This window comes from Bufo gargarizans, unplaced genomic scaffold (genome assembly GCF_014858855.1).
Source record: "Bufo gargarizans isolate SCDJY-AF-19 unplaced genomic scaffold, ASM1485885v1 fragScaff_scaffold_393_pilon, whole genome shotgun sequence".
Taxonomy (NCBI): domain Eukaryota; kingdom Metazoa; phylum Chordata; class Amphibia; order Anura; family Bufonidae; genus Bufo; species Bufo gargarizans.
The window spans coordinates 43,966-67,798 of NW_025334107.1; the positions used below are offsets into that span (position 1 = coordinate 43,966).

At 50.1% G+C, this 23,833-nt stretch overlaps 1 protein-coding gene across 1 annotated transcript in view; it reads left to right on the forward strand.

Annotated features, from left to right (window-relative positions):
- LOC122922492 (spectrin beta chain, non-erythrocytic 5-like) overlaps window positions 1-23,833 on the forward strand; it is a 61,390-nt gene that overhangs the window by 30,931 nt on the left and 6,626 nt on the right. The window contains exons 4-12 of the mRNA XM_044273098.1: window positions 4,289-4,474; window positions 4,560-4,643; window positions 15,330-15,448; window positions 15,647-15,761; window positions 19,733-19,795; window positions 19,867-19,970; window positions 20,544-20,637; window positions 20,708-20,772; window positions 20,850-20,910. Coding sequence (XP_044129033.1) covers window positions 4,289-4,474; window positions 4,560-4,643; window positions 15,330-15,448; window positions 15,647-15,761; window positions 19,733-19,795; window positions 19,867-19,970; window positions 20,544-20,637; window positions 20,708-20,772; window positions 20,850-20,910 — 891 coding nt within the window. The remainder of the gene's footprint in view (window positions 1-4,288; window positions 4,475-4,559; window positions 4,644-15,329; window positions 15,449-15,646; window positions 15,762-19,732; window positions 19,796-19,866; window positions 19,971-20,543; window positions 20,638-20,707; window positions 20,773-20,849; window positions 20,911-23,833) is intronic.

Sequence of the window (23,833 nt, forward strand, 5' to 3'; positions counted from 1 at the left end):
AGAGGATGACTGTAGGACAGGAGAATACAGTCTATTGCTCCCTGTTATCAGCCATTTCAGGGGAGAGGATGACTGTAGGACAGGAGAATACAGTCTATTGCCCCCTGTTATCAGCCATTTCAGGGGAGAGGATGACTGTAGGACAGGAGAATACAGTCTATTGCCCCCTGTTATCAGCCATTTCAGGGGAGAGGATGACTGTAGGACAGGAGAATACAGTCTATTGCCCCTGTTATCAGCCATTTCAGGGGAGAGGATGACTGTAGGACAGGAGAATACAATCTATTGCCCCCTGTTATCAGCCATTTCAGGGGGAGGATGACTGTAGGACAGGAGAATACAGTCTATTGCCCCTGTTATCAGCCATTCAGGGGAGAGGATGACTGTAGGACAGGAGAATACAGTCTATTGCCCCCTGTTATCAGCCATTGCAGGGGAGAGGATGACTGTAGGACAGGAGAATACAGTCTATTGCTCCCTGTTATCAGCCATGTCAGGGGAGAGGATGACTGTAGGACAGGAGAATACAGTCTATTGCTCCCTATTATCAGCCATTTCAGGGGAGAGGATGACTGTAGGACAGGAGAATACAGTCTATTGCCCCCTGTTATCAGCCATTTCAGGGGAGAGGATGACTGTAGGACAGGAGAATACAGTCTATTGCCCCCTGTTATCAGCCATTTCAGAGGAGAGGATGACTGTAGGACAGGAGAATACAGTCTATTGCCCCCTGTTATCAGCCATTTCAGGGGAGAGGATGACTGTAGGACAGGAGAATACAGTCTATTGCCCCCTGTTATCAGCCATTTCAGGGGAGAGGATGACTGTAGGACAGGAGAATACAGTCTATTGCTCCCTGTTATCAGCCATTTCAGGGGAGAGGATGACTGTAGGACAGGAGAATACAGTCTATTGTCCCCTGTTATCAGCCATTTCAGGGGGAGGATGACTGTAGGACAGGAGAACAGTCTATTGCTCCCTGTTATCAGCCATTTCAGGGGAGAGGATGACTGTAGGACAGGAGAATACAGGCTATTGCTCCTGTTATCAGCCATGTCAGGGGAGAGGATGACTGTAGGACAGGAGAATACAGTCTATTGCCCCCTGTTATCAGCCATTTCAGGGGAGAGGATGACTGTAGGACAGGAGAATACAGTCTATTGCCCCCTGTTATCAGCCATTTCAGGGGAGAGGATGACTGTAGGACAGGAGAATACAATCAGGTTCCACATGCTTGCTGACGCTAATACAGTTTGGGCTCAGCATGCATGTGGAACCTGAATTTAATGGAGGCCGATATGACACCAGTGGATGTGGTATTTAGCGTAGGTTCCTGTATTAAAGTGATCGCCTTGTCGTTGGCGGACAGGCACAAATAATTTTGTACAAAATGTATTTGCAAAGAATCTCACATTTATGTCGCAGTATTAGTAGTAGTACATTTCTATAGTGAGTACGGCACTATTGTATTTACTTATTATTTGTGTTTGCGGAGCGCTGGTGCTTTGTTTGTATTGTTCTTATTATATCAAGTCCTACATAAATAGTGCATCCACACCCATCCTTTTTTCCCCCCATTACTATATACCTGCACCCCCCATTACATTATACCTGCACCCCCCATGACATTACACCTGCACCCCCCATGAAATTATACCTACACCCCCATTACATTATACCTGCACCCCTATTACAGTATACCTGCACCCCCATTACATTATACCTGCACCCCTATTACAGTATACCTGCACCCCCATTACATTATACCTGCACCCCTATTACAGTATACCTGCACCCCCATTACATTATACCTGAACCCACTATTACATTATACATGAACCCACTATTACATTATAGTTGCATCCCCCATGACATTATACCTGCACCCCCAATACATTATACCTGCACCCCCCATGACATTATACCTGCACCCCCATGACATTATACCTGCACCCCCATCACAATATACCTGCACCCCCATGACATTATACCTGCACCCCCATGAAATTATACCTACACCCCCATTACATTATTCCTGAACCCACTATTACATTATAGTTGCATCCCCCATGACATTATACCTGCACCCCCAATACATTATACCTGCACCCCCATTCCATTATACCTGCACCCCCATTCCATTATACCTGCATCCCCATGACATTATACCTGCATCCCCATGACATTATACCTGCATCCCCATTACATTATACCTGCACCCCCATGACATTATGCCTGCACCCCCATCACAATATACCTGTACCCCCATGACATTATACCTGCACCCCCAATACATTACACCTGCACCCCCATGACATTATACCCGCACCCCCATGACATTACACCTACACCCCCATTACATTATACCTGCACCCCTATTACAGTATACCTGCACCCCCATTACATTATACCTGAACCCACTATTACATTATACATGAACCGACTATTACATTATAGTTGCATCCCCCATGACATTATACCTGCACCCCCAATACATTATACCTGCACCCCCATTCCATTATACCTGCACCCCCATTCCATTATACCTGCACCCCCATTACATTATACCTGCACCCCCATTCCATTATACCTGCACCCCCATGACATTATACCTGCACCCCCCATGACATTATACCTGCACCCCCATGACATTATACCTGCACCCCCATTACATTATACCTGTACTCCCATGACATTATACCTGCACCCCCATGACATTATACCTGCACCCCCAATACATTATACCTGCACCCCCATTCCATTATACCTGCACCCCCATTCCATTATACCTGCACCCCCATGACATTATACCTGCACCCCCATGACATTATACCTGCACCCCCATTACATTATACCTGTACTCCCATGACATTATACCTGCACCCCCATGACATTATGCCTGCACCCCCATCACAATATACCTGTACCCCCCATGACATTATACCTGCACCCCCATGACATTATACCTGCACCCCATGACATTATACCTGCACCCCCATTCCATTATACCTGCACCCCCATTTTATTATACCTGCACCCCTATTACATTATACCTACACCCCTATTACATTATACCTGCACCCCCCATGACATTATACCTGCACCCCCCATGACATTGTACCTGCACCCTCCATGACATTATACCTGCACCCCCCATTACATTATACCTGCGCCCCAGTTACATTATACCTGCACCCCCATTCCATTATACCTGCATCCCCATGACATTATACCTGCACCCCCCATGACTATACCTGCACCCCCCATGACTATACCTGCACCCCCCATGACATTATACCTGCACCCCCATGACATTATACTTGCACCCCCCATGACATTATGCCTGCACCCCCCCATGACATTATACCTGCACCCCCCATGACATTATACCTGCACCCCCTATGACATTATACCTGCACCCCCCATGACATTATACCTGCACCCCCCATGACATTATACCTGAACCCCCCATGACATTATACTTGCACCCCCCATGACATTATGCCTGCACCCCCCATGACATTATACCTGCACCCCCCATGACATTATACCTGCACCCCCGTTGACATTATACCTGCACCCCCATGACATTATGCCTGCACCCCCCATGACATTATACCTGAACCCCCCATGACATTATACCTGAACCCCCCATTACATTATACCTGCACCCCCCATGACATTATGCCTGCACCCCCCATGACATTATACCTGAACCCCCCATTACATTATACCTGCACCCCCATGACATTATGCCTGCACCCCCTATGACATTATACCTGAACCCCCCATTACATTATACCTGCACCCCCATTACGTTACAGCTGCACCCCCATTCCATTATACCTGCACCCCCTCATGACATTATACCTGCACCCCCCATGACATTATACCTGCACCCCCCATGACATTATACCTGCACCCCCTTCCATTATACCTGCACCCCATTCCATTGTACCTGCACCCCCATTCCATTATACCTGCACCCCCCATGACATTATACCTGCACCCCCCTTCCATTATACCTGCACCCCCATTCCATTGTACCTGCACCCCCATGACAGTATACCTGCACCCCCCATGACATTATACCTGCACCCCCCATGACATTATACCTGCACCCCCCTTCCATTATACCTGCACCCCCATTCCATTGTACCTGCACCCCCATTCCAGTATACCTGCACCCCCATTTCATTATACCTGCACCCCCAATACATTATACCTGAACCCCCATTATGTTACAGCTGCACCCCCCTGACTATCACTCCTATCATCCTCTTTGCAGGTGGATGATCAGGTGTCCCGGACTCCATCCGCAGCCTCCGTCCACCCCCAACTCCAGACTCTGAAGGACCAATGGCATCTGCTGAAGCAGGCAGCCGCCAATCAGGGCTGCGCAGTGGGCGGGGCTACGACTCTGCTGGAGTTTAATAAGAAGGCGGATGAGCTGGAGATGTGGATGAGAGAGAAGGTGAGAGCGGCGGCGGCGGGGTGACATCACCTGTGCCACGTGCACCCCCATATATGCGGTATTCATGTGTGTCCTGTCCGTGCAGGAGGAGATCCCCCCCCTCCATGTCCTCCTGGACCAGAACCTTGACAAAGTTCACATAACCCGCAAAATCCTGGATCTGAAGCAGGTGAGATCAGCGGCGCCGGCATGAGAGTAATGGGGGCCCTCTGTAATAGACGTGACTGCCCCCCTAATACGTGGCCACCATGTGTACTGCAGCCGAGGTGCCCAAGATCAGTGATCCCCACATATTAGTGCCCTCTGAGGTCTGATATAATGCTCCCTGAGGTCAGTGGCCCCCAGATTAAGGCTCCCTGAGGTCAGTGGCCCCCAGATTAATGCTCCCTGAGGTCAGTGGCCCCCAGATTAATGCTTCCTGAGGTCAGTGGCCCCCAGATTAAGGCTTCCTGAGGTCAGTGGTCCCCAGATTAATGCTCCCTGAGGACAGTGGTCCCCCAGATTAATGCTTCCTGTGGTCAGTGGCCCCCAGTTTAATGTTCCCTGAGGTCAGTGGTCCCCAGATTAATACTCTCTGAGGTCAGTGGCCCCCAAATTAATGCTCCCAGAGGTCAGTGGTCCCCGGTCAGTGGCCCCCAAATTAATGCTCCCTGAGGTCAGTGGTCCCCAGATTAATGCTTTATGAGGTTAGTGGTTCCCAGATTAATGCTTCCTGTGGTCAGTGGCCCCCAGTTTAATGTTCCCTGAGGTCAGTGGTCCCCAGATTAATGCTTCTTGAGTTCAGTGGTCCTCAAATTATTGTTCCCTGAGGTCAGTGGCCCCTAGATTAATGCTTCTTGAGGTCAGTGGTCCCCAGATTAATGCTCATCGAGATCAGTGGTCCCCAGATTAATGCTTTCTGTGGTCAGTGGTCCCCAGATTAATGCTTTCTGTGGTCAGTGGTCCCCAGATTAATGCTCCCTGAGGTCAGTGGTTCCCAGATTAAAGCTCCCTGAGGTCAGTGGTTCTCCAATTTAATGCTTCATAAAGTCAGTGGTCCCCATATTAATGCTTCCTGTGGTCAGTGTCCCCCCAAGTTAATGTTCCCTGAAGTCAGTGGTCCCTAGATTAATGCTCCCTTAGGCGATCCCCATATTAATGCTCCCTGAGGTCAGTGTCCCCTAGATTAATGCTTCCTGAGGTCAGTGGTCCCCAGATTAATGATCCCTGAGGTCATTGGTCCCCAGATTAATACTCCCTGAGGTCAGTGGCCCCCAAATTAATGCTCCCTGAGGTCAATGGTCCCCATATTAATGCTTTATGAGGTCAGTGGTCCGCAGATTAATGCTCCCTGAGGTCAGTGGTTCCAAGATTAATGCTCCCTGAGGTCAGTGGCCCCCAAATTAATGCTCCCTGAGGTCAATGGTCCCCAGATTAATGAACCCTGAGGTCAGTGGTCCCCAGATTAATGCTCCCTGAGGTCAGTGGTCCCCAGATTAGTGGTCTCTGAGGTCTGTGGTCTGCCTGTTTGCTGCAGTTCATGCAGCCCTTGTGCTGAATAGTGAGTGCTGCTCTGGGGGCTGCTGCAGTGTGTAAGTCAGGGAGGTAATGGTTCTGTGACTTCAGCAGAGGCCTTTATAATGTAGCGTTAATACCAGGCATTTACTACTGTGCTGTGATTCGCCATATTGCCTCCATCACATTATTCATGTCTCGTTTCCATGGTTACGACCACCCTGTAATCCAGCAGCTGTGGTCGTGCTTGCACACTATACGCACTCCCGCGGTCCCGGACACCAGTGTGGAAGCACGTCCACCTCTGCTGGATTACAGGGTGGTCGTATCCATGGAAACGAGCCATATGTCATGTGATGGAGGCAATATGTAGAGTCTCTATACATTAGGATTTAGAAGAGAATATAGAAGGACCGCGCCCCCCGTGTGTGTGGCAGCTCACCGGATCAGGCGGAGCGCTGGGAAGCGTACGTGGAATAACTGCGGTACCGAAGCAGCGCCTTCTGCCGCGGGCATCCAGAATAGAGGTGAGCTTAGGGAAAAATGGCGGAACGACCGACGCTTTACTATAGTATAAAACTAGACACAGAGATCGGGTCTTGGTTCAGCTCCGCGTTTCTCCGACGCTCCGTCGCCTTCTTCAGGCTGACCCAGTGACCCTGAGGAGCGGCACACACCAGGATTTACCCAAAAATACCGGAGATGACCTCATCGGATTGACAGGTTCAGGCCACAGATACATTTAGCAGCATCAATAATAAAAAGCCGAAAGAAACATTGTGCAAATATATTATCTACAGGCCAATAATGGGGCGTATTATGTACCGCGAGACCTAAACGGCAGCAATGCGCTGTCATGGCAACAGATGCTAATTACATAATACATTATTAAATAAAAAATATGTATAAAAAATCAAGATGGCGACAGAAAACACTATTTATAATAGAAAGCTGTGTTAAAATGATTCCGTATTCTCCGCTAGTAGGAGCTTGTGGGAGGAGCCTGAATACGTGTTCAGTATGTTCTGTGCCGTCATTGAGCCCCTCGCCTCCGGCGTCTGCAGACGGAATATCCGGGCGGATTCTTTATTTACTAATTGTTGGAATCTATGTTTAACCCTTTCTACTTCCTGTATAAAGTATGGTGGGCAGTCAATAACTGGCGCCACACATCAGGTCCATCTTGTTATAAACACAGTACATTTATTCAACAATCAGTGAGTATTACGGTCCGTCATAGATGTGATTCCAGATATGTAAATATATATGATCAAATCCTCTAAAACTGATCCACAAAGTTCACATATATAGATATAGGCGCTGATCTTGGCGCTTCAGAGCGTCTCCACCGTGTGGCTCACTGCTAGGGAGTGCAGTCCTCAGTCTCACTGAGTATTGATGGTAGGTTAGTACTCGCTCTTTGATGTCCGGCTGGCTTGTCTTTGCCACCACAGGTCAGCGCACTCACCCGACTTCCTTGCTGTGTTGTGGAGTGTCCTCCGATATTATGTTTCCACGATACCGCTGCGGTAGTCGGCCACCTCCTCGTGGCTTACAGCTATTTGTCCCCACGTGTTGCTGGCGTCCTGCGTCTTACCGGCGTTCCACGTGATCAGGACGTCAGGGTGTCCTTGTTTGTTAACTGGTTTAAAGTTCCTGTAAAGAATCGAGGGTGGTGTCACCAGCCGTCTATGCAGTTTTGTCCGTAGCTGATGTTTCCGATATAGTGAGGTGTCTTTTCAGTATAAGGGTCTCATCCGCTATACGCGTTTCCAGGTCTCAGACCTCTTCCTCAGTAGCTGGCTGTGAGATCCTCCATTGCTCCCTTATATACCCTGACGGGTTAGGCTACTTTCACACTAGCGGTTTTCTTTTCCGGCACTGAGTTCCGTCGTCGGGGCTCTATACCGGAAATGACCTGATCAGGCATATCCCCGTGCATTCTGAATGCAGAGTAATCCGTTCAGGATGCATCAGGACGTCTTCAGTTCAGTCGTTTTGACTGATCAGGCAAAAGAGAAAACCGCAGCATGCTACGGTTTTCTCTCTGGCGAAAAAAAATGAAGACTTGCCTGAATGCCAGATCCGGCATTTTTTCCCATAGGGATGTATTAGCGTCGGATCTGGCATTCAGAATACCGGAATGCCAGATCCGTCGTTCCGTTATGCGCATGCGCAGACTGAAAAAAAGGTGAAAAAAATAAATGCCGGATCCGTTTTGCCGGATGACACCGGAATGACGGATCCGGCATTTCAATGCATTTTTTTCGACTGATCAGGATCCTGATCAGTCTTACTAATGCCATCAGTTAGCATACATTTTGCCTGATCCGGATTGCCGGATCTCTCTGCCGCAAGTGTGAAAGTAGCCTTACACCTCTTTTACTTAATCAAGGTTCATTATAAGATCTGCTTTGGATTGAGGTCGTTTTCGGATCTTTCATTATATTCCGAAGCTGATATTTTCAAAATTGTTGCTCCTTAGTCAGCTAATCATTGATAATCTGAACATACTATTAACTGCGATATATATCTTCATAACAATAGATTTCAATAAAAAATTACAAAAAAAGGTTTCATGCGAGAATCTTCATGTGAAAACTTTTTTCGAAAATTCATAAAATTATGAAATTCATCCAATTTTCATATAAGCCTCTCTTCTATGTGTAGTACTAAAATCTCATTAAGATAATAATTTATCTGGATTCCTATGTCGTTCATATTGATAATGATGTATGGCGGTGGGGCCCCCAGCGAAGGAGAGATCGGAGTGCTGATGATACAGCTACAACGCCGATGTCTCGTCCGCAGGGGCCCCACCCCGAGGTTTCCTCCCATTTACAGGAATATTTCTAAATCTGCATTGAGACCTTCAGGTAGCAGGGTGTTAAAGTCCTATATACGTCTCGCCTCCTGTCTTGACATATTGGAGACGTGGTCACCTCCCCTCCAATGGACACCTGTTTTTTCAAATGCCATAAATCTTAGTTGGGGGGGGGTCTTGGTTATGGTGACATTTCAAATGCTTAGACAATGAGCGCTTCTCATATCCCGTTCTGATCTCAGTCATATGTTCTGTAATCCTGACCTTTAATACCCTTTTTGTCCTCCCTATATATTGTTTTTTACAGGGGCTCTCATTCAGGTTCAGGACATTCGATGTGTTACATGATAGGAATGTGTCGATTTCATACGCAAATGTATTAGATGTAGAGGAGACTATATTTGTTTTTTTTCGGAAATTTAGTATGTTTGCAATTACTGCAGATATTACACCTGTGAAATCCCTTTAGATTGAAATAATTTTTTTGAGTATTGTTCTTTTTATTTTTAACAGTCAGTGCTATTTTAAAGGGGTTATCCCATCTTAGACAATAGGGGCATATCGCTAGGATATGCCCCCATTGTCTGATAGGTGCGGGTCCCACCTCTGGGACCCGCACCTACAACGAGAACGGAGCCGGGGAGAGTTGTGGCTGGAGGACCCCGGGTTTCCCAGAGTCCGACCACCACCAGGCACAGCTCCCCGCCTCTCCACATGCGCGGCCAACGCTCCCATTAATTTCTATGGGGCCGATGGAAATAGCTGAGCCAGCACTTGGCTATTTTCGGCAGCTCCATAGAAATGAACGGAGGGCGGCTGCGCGTGCGCAGTGCACCCTCCTCCACTTTCTCTGCTCCCAGCGGTGGGACACGCACCTATCAGACAATGGGGGCATATCCTTGCGATATGCCCCCATTGTCTAAGATGGGATAACCCCTTTAAGGGCCAGATTAGGTGCTCTTGTGTACACTATTTGTGGGCCATTAGTTAGATATGGTCCTATCACTTTATCATTTGTGATATGGTGCCAATGATTTTCGATCTTCCTATATTGTGCACTATAGGGTAAGATAATCCTCATTAGATCTCCTATTTTGGGGTCAATTCCTGTTTTAGGCCCTCTTTTTTCCTCAAAAAAACATTTTCCTATCCATATTTTTCACTTCTTCTAAGGATTTCTCAACCTGTTTTAAAGGGTATTTTTTGGTCACTGTTCCTTCATGGACATAGCTTCTTTAATGTAGTCCTCTTCCTTCATACAATTACGCCGTAACCTCCTAAATTGTCCCTTAGGGATATTAAGCAGCCATCTTGGAAGATGGCAGCTTGTGTAAAGGATAGCTATCTCTTTCTGGTGTGTTTGACAGATCAGCTTGTCATCTTCCACTATGATAGTCAGATCCAGAAATTCTATTAGTTTTTTTTATCAACCTTTGAACTAAATTTGATATTATTCTCATTCTGATTTATATAGTCGAGGAATGATGCTAAATGTTCCTCTGTTCCCCGCCAGATGAAGAGCACGTCATCAATAAGTCCTCGCCATAGCACCAGGTCCGTCCCCAGTCTGGGTGCTATATGTTGATCCTCCCATTGTGCCATAAACAGGTTGGCATAACTGGGGGCGAACCTGGTGCCCATGGCGGTGCCCCTCATCTGGAGAAAGAAGTCAGAATCATATACAAAATAATTATGGGTCAAGATGTGTTGTACCCCTTTCGCTAGGTATTCTATTTGATCCAGTAAGTATTCCCCATATGACGTCAATTGTTGTGTCAAAGCCTCTAATCCCTGATCGTGTCTTATAATAGTCTATAGGGAATTGACATCAAGGGTCCCAAGGATCCAATCAGGTTCATAATTCAGGTTCTCAATGATCTGAACTATCTGCGTTGTATCCCTGATATCAGCGAATGTCTTCCTCACTGCTGGTCGTAGTAATCTATCTAAATATTGGGACAAGTTGGATGTATATGACCCTATCCCGGAGGAGAGGTGGCCGACTACCGCAGCGGGAAGTCGGGTGAGTGCACTGACCTGTGGTGGGACGCCGGTAAGACGCAGGACGCCAGCAACATGTGGGGACAAACAGCTGTAAGTTACGAGGAGGTGGCCAACTACCGCAGCGGTATCGTGGAAACATAATATCGGAGGACACTCCACCACACAGCAAGGAAGTCGGGTGAGTGCGCTGACCTGTGGTGGGACGCCGGTAAGACGTAGGACGCCAGCAACATGTGGGGACATACAACTGTAAGCCACGAGGAGGTGGCCAACTACCGCAGCGGTATCGTGGAAACATAATATCGGAGGATATTCCACAACACAGCAAGGAAGTCGGGTGAGTGCACTGACCTGTGGTGGGACGCCGGTAAGACGTAGGACGCCAGCAACATGTGGGGACATACAACTGTAAGCCACGAGGAGGTGGCCAACTACCGCAGCGGTATCGTGGAAACCTAATATCGGAGGACACTCCACCACACAGCAAGGAAGTCGGGTGAGTGCACTGACCTGTGGTGGAACGCCGGTAAGACGCAGGACGCCAGCAACACGTGGGGACAAACAGCTGTAAGCTACGAGGAGGTGGCCAACTACCGCAGCGGTATCGTGGAAACATAATATCGGAGGACACTCCACCACACAGCAAGGAAGTCGGGTGAGTGCACTGACCTGTGGTGGGACGCCGGTAAGACGCAGGACGCCAGCAACATGTGGGGACAAACAGCTGTAAGTTACGAGGAGGTGGCCAACTACCGCAGCGGTATCGTGGAAACATAATATCGGAGGACACTCCACCACACAGCAAGGAAGTCGGGTGAGTGCACTGACCTGTGGTGGGACGCCGGTAAGACGCAGGACGCCAGCAACATGTGGGGACAAACAGCTGTAAGTTACGAGGAGGTGGCCAACTACCGCAGCGGTATCGTGGAAACATAATATCGGAGGACACTCCACCACACAGCAAGGAAGTCGGGTGAGTGCACTGACCTGTGGTGGGACGCCGGTAAGACGCAGGACGCCAGCAACATGTGGGGACAAACAGCTGTAAGCCACGAGGAGGTGGCCAACTACCGCAGCGGTATCGTGGAAACATAATATCGGAGGACACTCCACCACACAGCAAGGAAGTCGGGTGAGTGCACTGACCTGTGGTGGGACGCCGGTAAGACGCAGGACGCCAGCAACATGTGGGGACAAACAGCTGTAAGCCACGAGGAGGTGGCCAACTACCGCAGCGGTATCGTGGAAACATAATATCGGAGGATATTCCACAACACAGCAAGGAAGTCGGGTGAGTGCACTGACCTGTGGTGGGACGCCGGTAAGACGTAGGACGCCAGCAACATGTGGGGACATACAACTGTAAGCCACGAGGAGGTGGCCAACTACCGCAGCGGTATCGTGGAAACATAATATCGGAGGATATTCCACAACACAGCAAGGAAGTCGGGTGAGTGCACTGACCTGTGGTGGGACGCCGGTAAGACGTAGGACGCCAGCAACATGTGGGGACATACAACTGTAAGCCACGAGGAGGTGGCCAACTACCGCAGCGGTATCGTGGAAACCTAATATCGGAGGACACTCCACCACACAGCAAGGAAGTCGGGTGAGTGCACTGACCTGTGGTGGAACGCCGGTAAGACGCAGGACGCCAGCAACACGTGGGGACAAACAGCTGTAAGCTACGAGGAGGTGGCCAACTACCGCAGCGGTATCGTGGAAACATAATATCGGAGGACACTCCACCACACAGCAAGGAAGTCGGGTGAGTGCGCTGACCTGTGGTGGCAGAGACAAGCCAGCCGGACATCAAAGAGCGAGTACTAACCTACCATCGATACTCAGTGAGACTGAGGACTGCACTCCCTAGCAGTGAGCCACACGATGGAGACGCTCTGAAGCGCCAAGATCAGCGCCTACATCTATATATGTGAACTTTGTGGATCAGTTTTAGAGGATTTGATCATATATATTTACATATCTGGAATCACATCTATGACGGACCGTAATACTCACTGATTGTTGAATAAATGTACTGTGTTTATAACAAGATGGACCTGATGTGTGGCGCCAGTTATTGACTGCCCACCATACTTTATACATTTATATATCTGCTATTGTGGTTAGGGTGAACCACACCTTAGTGAGAGCACCTGACCTGCTTATCAGAAGGGTGAGCCGCTATTAACCCTGTGTTACCTTTCTACTTCCTGCCCGGGCATTTTTTGCAAATGTGTCACTTTATGTGGTAATAACTCCGGGACGCTTTTACTTATCCAGGCCGTTCTGAGACTTGTTTCCCGTGACGCATTGTCCTTCACGACAGTGGGAAATTTGAGTCAATATATTTTTGACGCGAAGTCTGTGCCGCTTCCGTAGTGTTCCGTTCCGCATCTCCGGATTTGCGGACCCATTGAAGTGATGCGGAATGCACACAGAACGGTACCCGGTCCGCAAAACGTTCGTGTGAACGAGCCCTAAGACGGACAGTAATTCCTCATGAATAGTGTCAGTCATCATATGTTGGGATCATTTTGTAAATGTTATTTTATTTTTTCAGAACCTCAGACGCTTAGAGGTTTAGAAGAAATTTTTCAATTTTCCAACAAAATTTCAAAAAACATTTTTTTAAGCAGCAGTTCAGCTATAAAGTGATTTTGAGGGGCTTACGTAATGGAAACTACCCATAAATGACCCCATTTTAGAAACTACTCCCCTCAAATTATTCAAAACTGATGTTACAAACTTTGTTAACCCTTGAGGTGTTCCACAAGAATTAAATTAAAATGGAGGTGAAATTTAAAAATTTCATTTTTTATGCAGATTATTCATGTTAATATATTTTTTTCTAGCAACACAGCAAGGGTTAACAGTAAACTAAACCTCAATATTTATTACTCTGATTTGTTTACATAAATACCCCACATGTGGCGGTGAACTGCTCTATGGGCACGTGGCAGGGGTCAGAAGGAAAGGAGCGCCATATGGATTTTGGAAGCAGATTTTGCTAGAATGGTTTTTGGACACCATTTTGTATTTGAAGAGACCCTGACGTTCCCCTAAAGTGTAAACCCTCAAAAAGTGACCCCGTTTTGGAAAATCCACCCTTCAAAGAGTATATTAAGGGGAGTACTGAGCACTTTGACCCCCTAAGCGTTTTACGGAATTTGAAAACACTTGGCTATGAAAATGAAAAGTTTCATTACTTCTAATAAAATGTTGCTTTAGCCCCAAATTTTTCACTTTCACAAGGGGTAACAGGGGAAAAGCACCCCATAGTGTGTCACCCATTTTCTCCATATGTGGTGGTAAATGCTGAGGGGGCACATGGCAGGACTCAGAAGGGAAGGAGCGCCATATGGCTTTTGCAGCGCAGATTTCGATGGATTGGTTTATGGGCGCCATTGGTTTTTATTTTTTGAGTGATTGTCTTATGTGGGGGCTCATTTTTTTGCGGGTTCAGGTGACGTTTTCATTGGTACCATTTTGGGGTACATAAGACTTTTTGATCACTTGGTATTACACTTTTTGTGAGTCAAAGTAAAAAAATCGCTGTTTTGGCGTAGTTTTAAAAAAAATCCGATTCTACCTCATCTATCGCAGGGGAAAAGTGTAAAATAAAAACACACTCGGACGGCGGCTCGTCTTTTGGAGCGTCCCTGCGGTATGGAGGACGGACACTCAGAGTATGAGAACCAGATAAAAAAAAACATAGAAGCAATAATAGTAACGGAAAACCCCGCCATAGCGTCTCTAGACGGAGTGACACACGGCACAACCGCCATATATCTGCTCTAAAACCCATCGAGTGGATTCCTCCAAACAATAAGAAAAGATTCCAGCAATTAGTAAATAAAGAATCCGCCCGGATATTCCGTCTGCAGACGCCGGAGGCGAGGGGCTCAATGACGGCACAGAACATACTAAACACGTATTCAGGCTCCTTCCACAAGCTCTTACTAGCGGAGAATACTGGAGTATTTTGACAGAGCTTTCTATTATAAATAATGTTTTCTGTCGCCATCTTGATTTTTATATTTTAGTTATTTATGTAATAATGTATTATGTAATTAGCATCTGTTACCATGACCGCGCATTGCTGCCGTTTAGGTCTCGCGGTACATAATACGCCCCATTATTGGCCTGTAGATAATATATTTGCACAATGTTTCTTTCGGCTTTTTATTATTGATGCTGCTAAATGTATCTGTGGCCTGAACCTGTCAATCCGATGATGTCATTTCCTGTATTTTTTTGGGGTAAATCCTGGTGTCACTGGGTCAGCCTGAAGAAGGCGACGGAGCGTCGGAGAAACGCGGAGCTGAACCAAGACCCGATCTCTGTGTCTAGGTCTCGTTTTATATCTTAGCGCCCCGGTCGGTAGTACCGCCATTTTTTCCCCTAACTTACCTCCGATGCATTAGTAGGTGCCTGGTATTAACTTCCGTTACATGATAAATGTCTCTGCTGAAGTGAGAGGACGCGAACAGTAGAAGGCGCCGCTGATCAGCGACTCCGCTTCTCTCCTAGGAGCAGGTCCATTACTGCAGCCTGCAGGAGAACGTCAGCCGCCTCAGCCAGAAGCTGGAGAAGCAGGGGCGCCCGGAGAGCCGAGCCGCGTCCGCCCGCCGCAGACACCTCAACCGCATGTAATGTCATTCACTGTCTGAAGTGTTATCTGTCTCTGGGAAAGCTGGGTGTGAGACTATGACCACTGTTACCAGATGTCCCCAGTGCTGGAGAAAGCTGGGTGACATCCCCCGGGCGCTGGTATCAGGAGGCCACCTCTTGTCTGTACCGGGGGGCTCTGTCCTCCCCCATGACCTGGATGTTATCTGTCCTGACAGGTGGCTGCGGCTTCAGACCGCACTGCATGAGCATCACCAGAGTCTGCAGCTGGCACTGGAGGCGGCATCACTGTGGCATCAAGCAGACTCCATCGAGAGAGCCATCGAGGAGAAGGTCAGGGGCTCTTTCGATGTTTGTGATTGTGTAGTGTATATGAGGAGGGTGCAGTGTACGCAGTGTATGAGGAGGGTGCAGTGTACGCTGTGTATGAGGAGGGTGCAGTGTATGAGGAGGGTGCAGTGTACGCAGTGTATGAGGAGGGTGCAGTGTATGAGGAGGGTGCAGTGTACGCAGTGTATGAGGAGGGTGCAGTGTGCGCAGTGTATGAGGAGGGTGCAGTGTATGAGGAGGGTGCAGTGTGCACAGTGTATGAGGAGGGTGCAGTGTACGCAGTGTATGAGGAGGGTGCAGTTTACGCAGTGTATGAGGGTGCAGTGTACGCAGTGTATGAGGAGGGTGCAGTGTATGAGGAGGGTGCAGTGTGCGCAGTGTATGAGGAGGGTGCAGTGTGTGCAGTGTATGAGGAGGGTGCAATGTATGCAGTGTATGAGGAGGGTGCAGTGTACACAGTGTATAAGGAGGGTGCAGTGTATGAGGAGGGTGCAGTGTATGAGGAGGGTGCAGTGTATGCAGTGTATGAGGAGGGTGTAGTGTACACAGTGTATGAGGAGGGTGCAGTGTATGAGGAGGGTGCAGTGTATGAGGAGGGTGCAGTGTACACAGTGTATGAGGAGGGTGCAGTGTACGCAGTGTATGAGGAGGGTGCAGTGTATGAGGAGGGTGCAGTGTATGAGGAGGGTGCAGTGTACACAGTGTATGAGGAGGGTGCAGTGTACGCAGTGTATGAGGAGGGTGCAGTGTACACAGTGTATGAGGAGGGTGCAGTGTACACAGTGTATGAGGGGGGTGCAGTGTACACAGTGTATGAGGAGGGTGCAGTGTACACAGTGTATGAGGAGGGTGCAGTGTACACAGTGTATGAGGAGGGTGCAGTGTACACAGTGTATGAGGAGGGTGCAGTGTACGAGGAGGTTGCAGTGTATGAGGAGGTTGCAGTGTACGCTGTCTATGAGGAGGGTGCAGTGTTTCTTAGGAGTGTGCTCTGTGTATGAGGAGGGTGCAGTGTACACAGTGTATGAGGAGGGTGCAGTGTACGCTGTCTATGAGGAGGGTGCAGTGTTTCTTAGGAGTGTGCTCGGTGTATGAGGAGGGTGCTGTGTATGAAGAAGGTGCAGTGTGTCTGAGGAGTGTGCGCTGTCTATGAGGAGGGTGCAGTGTGTCTGAGGAGTGTGCGGTGTGTCTGAGGAGGGTGCAGTGTGTCTGAGGAGTGTGCGCTGTGTATGAGGAGGGTGCAGTGTGTCTGAGGAGTGTGCGCTGTGTATGAGGAGGGTGCAGTGTGTATGAGGAGGGTGCAGTGTACGCTGTGTATGAGGAAGGTGCGGTGTCTATGAGGAGGGTGCAGTGTGTCTGAGGAGTGTGCGCTGTGTATGAGGAGGGTGCAGTGTGTCTGAGGTGTGTGCGCTGTGTATGAGGAGGGTGCAGTGTACACAGTGTATGAGGAGGGTGCAGTGTACACAGTGTATGAGGAGGATGCAGTGTACGAGGAGGTTGCAGTGTACGCTGTCTATGAGGAGGGTGCAGTGTTTCTTAGGAGTGTGCTCTGTGTATGAGGAGGGTGCAGTGTACGCTGTGTATGAAGAAGGTGCGGTGTCTATGAGGAGGGTGCAGTGTGTCTGAGGAGTGTGCGCTGTGTATGAGGAGAATGCAGTGTGTCTGAGGAGTGTGCGCTGTGTATGAGGAGAATGCAGTGTGTCTGAGGAGTGTGCGCTGTGTATGAGGAGAATGCAGTGTGTCTGAGGAGTGTGCGCTGTGTATGAGGAGAATGCAGTGTGTCTGAGGAGTGTGCGCTGTGTATGAGGAGGGTGCAGTGTACGCTGTCTATGAGGAGGGTGCAGTGTACGCTGTCTATGAGAAGGGTGCAGTGTACGCTGTCTATGAGGAGGGTGCAGTGTTTCTTAGGAGTGTGCTCTGTGTATAAGGAGGGTGCAGTGTACGCTGTGTATGAAGAAGGTGCGGTGTCTATGAGGAGGGTGCAGTGTGTCTGAGGAGTGTGCGCTGTGTATGAGGAGAATGCAGTGTGTCTGAGGAGTGTGCGCTGTGTATGAGGAGAATGCAGTGTGTCTGAGGAGTGTGCGCTGTGTATGAGGAGAATGCAGTGTGTCTGAGGAGTGTGCGCTGTGTATGAGGAGAATGCAGTGTGTCTGAGGAGTGTGCGCTGTGTATGAGGAGGGTGCAGTGTACGCTGTCTATGAGGAGGGTGCAGTGTACGCTGTCTATGAGAAGGGTGCAGTGTACGCTGTCTATGAGGAGGGTGCAGTGTTTCTTAGGAGTGTGCTCTGTGTATAAGGAGGGTGCAGTGTACGCTGTGTATGAAGAAGGTGCGGTGTCTATGAGGAGAGTGCAGTGTGTCTGAGGAGTGTATGCTGTGTATAAGGAGGGTGCAGTGTGTCTGAGAAGTGTGCGCTGTGTATGAGGAGAGTGCAGTGTGTCTGAGGAGTGTACGCTGTGTATGAGGAGAGTGCAGTGTACGCTGTGTAGGAGGAGGGTGCAGTGTGCGCTGTGTATGAGGAGAGTGCAGTGTACGCTGTGTATGAAGAAGGTGCGGTGTCTATGAGGAGGGTGCAGTGTACGCTGTGTATGAAGAAGGTGCGGTGTCTATGAGGAGGGTGCAGTGTGTCTGAGGAGTGTATGCTGTGTATAAGGAGGGTGCAGTGTGTCTGAGAAGTGTGCGCTGTGTATGAGGAGAGTGCAGTGTGTCTGAGGAGTGTACGCTGTGTATGAGGAGAGTGCAGTGTACGCTGTGTAGGAGGAGGGTGCAGTGTGCGCTGTGTATGAGGAGAGTGCAGTGTACGCTGTGTATGAGGAAGGTGCGGTGTCTATGAGGAGGGTGCAGTGTGTCTGAGGAGTGTGCGCTGTGTATGAGGAGGGTGCAGCGTGCGCTGTGTATGAGGAGGGTGCAGTGTACGCAGTGTGTCTGAGGAGTGTGCGCTGTGTATGAGGAGGGTGCAGTGTACGCAGTGTATGAGGAGGGTGCAGTGTGTCTGAGGAGTGTGCGCTGTGTATGAGGAGGGCGCAGCGTGCGCTGTGTATGAGGAGGGTGCAGTGTATGAGGAGGGTGCAGTGTGTCTGAGGAGTGTGCGCTGTGTATGAGGAGGGTGCAGCGTGCGCTGTGTATGAGGAGGGTGCAGTGTACGCAGTGTATGAGGAGGGTGCAGTGTATGAGGAGGGTGCAGTGTGTCTGAGGAGTGTGCGCTGTGTATGAGGAGGGTGCAGCGTGCGCTGTGTTTGAGGAGGATGCAGTGTGTCTGAGGAGGGTGCGCTGTGTATGAGGAGAGTGCAGTGTGTCTGAGGAGGGTGCGCTGTGTATGAGGAGAGTGCAGTGTGTCTGAGGAGTGTGCGCTGTGTATGAGAAGAGTGCAGTGTGTCTAAGGAGTGTGCGCTGTGTATGAGGAGGGTGCAGTGTGCGCTGTGTATGAGGAGGGTGCAGTGTGCGCTGTGTATGAGGAGGGTGCAGCGTGCGATGTGTATGAGGAGGGTGCAGCGTGCGCAGTGTATGAGGAGGGTGCAGCGTACGCTGTGTAGGAGGAGGGTGCAGCGTGCGCTGTGTATGAGGAGGGTGCAGCGTGCGATGTGTATGAGGAGGGTGCAGCGTGCGCAGTGTATGAGGAGGGTGCAGCGTGCGCTGTGTATGAGGAGGGTGCAGTGTGCGATGTGTATTAGGAGGGTGCAGCGTGCGCTGTGTATGAGGAGGGTGCAGTGTACGCAGTGTATGAGGAGGGTGCAGCGTGCGCTGTGTATGAGGAGGGTGCAGTGTACGCAGTGTATGAGGAGGGTGCAGCGTGCGCTGTGTATGAGGAGGGTGCAGTGTACGCAGTGTATGAGGAGGGTGCAGCGTGCGCTGTGTATGAGGAGGGTGCAGTGTACGCAGTGTATGAGGAGAGTGCAGTGTACACTGTGTATGAGGAGCGCACATACAGCGCACACGTCACAGGTCCGCTTCTGATCAGTGTCTCTTCCCCTCGCAGAGCCGCTGTGCAGAGCTGAGGAGCAGAGATCAGGATCTGAGGGACATCGCCGGCCAGGTCATGGTATGAGGACGCGGTGGGGTGGCGCCCCCTCTGGTGGGTTGGGACTTCATCGTCTCCTTTCTCTCCTGCAGATGTTTGACGTCTCCGTCTCCCAAGTCTCCAACCTCCATCCTCTGCTGTCGTCCAGAGCCCGGCACAGGCAGCGGCAGGTGAAGGAGCGATGGGCCCGCCTCAGGTATCCGCTGCCCATCATGCACTGGGCTGCACTGCATTCTGGGAGTTGTAGTGGATCTGCATAACCCAACATCTCCCACTGTGCACTGCCCCACAGCACGCCCTGCGCAGGCAGGAATGCAGGCTGCAGCTCTTGATGTGACTAGAGTGATATGTGAAAAGTGAATGCAGCTTTGGCTGTGACTAGAGTAAGAGACAGCTGTGAATGTGACTGGAGTATAAGTCATGATGCAGCAGAATAGTGAATGCAGCTTTAGCTGTGACTAGAATAAGAGACAGCTGTGAATGTGACTGGAGTATAAGTCATGATGCAGCAGAATGGTGAATGCAGCTTTGGCTGTGACTACAGTAAGGGACAGCTGTGAATGTGACTGGAGTATAAGTCATGATGCAGCAGAATGGTGAATGCAGCTTTGGCTGTGACTGCAGTTGGCCATGAAGTGTCACAGTGTGTCAGAGGATGGTCTGCGCTGACACATTGTAGCGAGCGCTCAGCTGTGAGAGGTGGCTGCCTACAGGGCTGAGCTCCTGGATTTTCCCACAAGGACTATAATTAGATCCTGATGTCTCCCAGGACCGAGAAAGCCTCAAGCAGCGCCGCGTCCACCGATCCCACCGGAGACGCCAGCGACCATGTGACCTGCGGCAGCGTGGGAAGGGGGCATCAGGTCAGTGGGGGAGGGGCTCGCCCTGGTTCTTTACATTATCCTTCTATAACAGGAGCTTTCTTGTCTGCAGGCAGAGAACAGCGCCCCCCAGCGGCGGCCCGGGAGTCAGGTGATCGACCAGCGTCCGACCAAGAGGTAGATAAATATAAGAGTGCGCCGCCCGCCGGACATTATAACTGCAGCGTTATACACTGGTCTCCTCTTTATATCAGGTCAGTGACCTGCGAGACACAAGCCAATCACCAGCTTCAGGGACCACCCGAGACCCCCGAGGTGAGTGCCTGAACCCCCAGACCTGAGGGTCAGACAACTCAGAGCCTATAGACGGTATTACCCCCACCTCAGAGCCTATAGACGGTATTACCCCCACCTCAGAGCCTATAGACGGTATTACCCCCACCTCGGCACCTATAGACGGTATTACCCCCACCTCAGAGCCTATAGACGGTATTACTCCCACCTCAGAGCCTATAGACGGTATTACCCCACCTCAGAGCCTATAGACGTTATCACCCCCACCTCAGAGCCTATAGACGGTATTATCCCCACCTCAGAGCCTATAGACGGTATTACCCCCACCTCAGAGCCTATAGACGGTATTACCCCCACCTCAGAGCCTATAGACGGTATTACCCCACCTCAGAGCCTATAGACGGTATTACCCCCCACCTCAGAGCCTATAGACGGTATTACCCCCACCTCAGAGCCTATAGACGGTATTACCCCACCTCAGAGCCTATAGACGGTATTACCCCCACCTCAGAGCCTATAGACGGTATTACCCCACCTCAGAGCCTATAGACGGTATTACCCCACCTCAGAGCCTATAGACGTTATTACCCCACCTCAGAGCCTATAGACGGTATTACCCCACCTCAGAGCCTATAGACGGTATTACCCCACCTCAGAGCCTATAGACGGTATTACCCCACCTCAGAGCCTATAGACGGTATTACCCCACCTCAGAGCCTATAGACGGTATTACCCCACCTCAGAGCCTATAGACGGTATTACCCCACCTCAGAGCCTATAGACGGTATTACCCCCACCTCAGAGCCTATAGACGGTATTACCCCACCTCAGAGCCTATAGACGGTATTACCCCACCTCAGAGCCTATAGACGTTATTACCCCACCTCGGACCCTATAGACGGTATTACCCCCACCTTGGAGCCTATAGACGGTATTATCCCCACCTCGGAGCCTATAGACGGTATTACCCCCACCTCAGAGCCTATAGACGGTATTACCCCACCTCAGAGCCTATAGACGTTATTACCCCCACCTCAGAGCCTATAGACGTTATTACCCCCACCTCAGAGCCTATAGACGTTATTACCCCCACCTCAGAGCCTATAGACGGTATTACCCCCACCTCAGAGCCTATAGACGTTATTACCCCCACCTCAGAGCCTATAGACGGTATTACCCCCACCTCAGAGCCTATAGGCGGTATTACCCCCACCTCAGAGCCTATAGACGGTATTACCCGCACCTCAGAGCCTATAGACGTTATTACCCCCACCTCAGAGCCTATAGACGTTATTACCCCCACCTCAGAGCCTATAGACGGTATTACCCCCACCTCAGAGCCCATAGACGGTATTACCCCCACCTCAGAGCCCATAGACGTTATTACCCCCCACCTCGGAGCCTATAGACGGTATTACCCCCACCTCAGAGCCTATAGACGGTATTACCCCACCTCAGAGCCTATAGACGGTATTACCCCCACCTCGGAGCCTATAGACGGTATTACCCCCACCTCAGAGCCTATAGACGTTATCACCCCCACCTCAGAGCCTACAGACGGTATTACCCCCACCTCAGAGCCTACAGACGGTATTACCCCCACCTCAGAGCCTATAGACGTTATCACCCCCACCTCAGAGCCTATAGACGTTATTACCCCACCTCAGAGCCTATAGACGGTATTACCCCCCACCTCAGAGCCTATAGACGATATTACCCCACCTCAGAGCCTATAGACGTTATTACCCCCACCTCAGAGCCTATAGACGGTATTACCCCACCTCAGAGCCTATAGACGGTATTACCCCACCTCAGAGCCTATAGACATTATTACCCCCACCTCGGAGCCTATAGACGGTATTACCCCCACCTCAGAGCCTATAGACGGTATTACCCCACCTCAGAGCCTATAGACGGTATTACCCCCACCTCAGAGCCTACAGACGGTATTACCCCCACCTCAGAGCCTACAGACGGTATTACCCCCACCTCAGAGCCTACAGACGGTATTACCCCACCTCAGAGCCTACAGACGGTATTACCCCCACCGCAGAGCCTATAGACGGTATTACCCCCACCTCAGAGCCTACAGACGGTATTACCCCCACCTCAGCGCCTATAGACGGTATTACCCCCACCTCAGAGCCTATAGACGGTATTACCCCCACCTCAGAGCCTATAGACGGTATTACCCCCACCTCAGAGCCTATAGACGGTATTAACCCCCACCTCAGAGCCTACAGACGGTATTACCCCCACCTCAGAGCCTACAGACGGTATTACCCCCACCTCAGAGCCTACAGACGGTATTACCCCACCTCAGAGCCTACAGACGGTATTACCCCCACCTCAGAGCCTATAGACGTTATTACCCCCACCTCAGAGCCTATAGACGGTATTACCCCCACCTCAGAGCCTATAGACGGTATTACCCCCACCTCAGAGCCTACAGACGGTATTACCCCCCACCTCAGAGCCTACAGACGGTATTACCCCCACCTCAGAGCCTACAGACGGTATTACCCCCACCCCAGAGCCTATATACAGTATTACCCCCACCTCAGAGCCCATAGACGTTATTACCCCCACCTCAGAGCCTACAGACGTTATTACCCCCACCTCAGAGCCTATAGACGGTATTACCCCCACCTCAGAGCCTATAGACGGTATTACCCCCACCTCAGAGCCTATAGACGGTATTACCCCACCTCGGAGCCTATAGACGGTATTATCCCCACCTCAGAGCCTATAGACGTTATTACCCCCACCTCAGAGCCTATAGACGGTATTACCCCCACCTCAGAGCCTATAGACGGTATTACCCCCACCTCAGAGCCTATAGACGTTATTACCCCACCTCAGAGCCTATAGACGGTGTCACGAACTATGGATCCGACCGCTCCGGATCCCACAGCTGTGACGTAGTGGTCTGTGACGGAGTCTG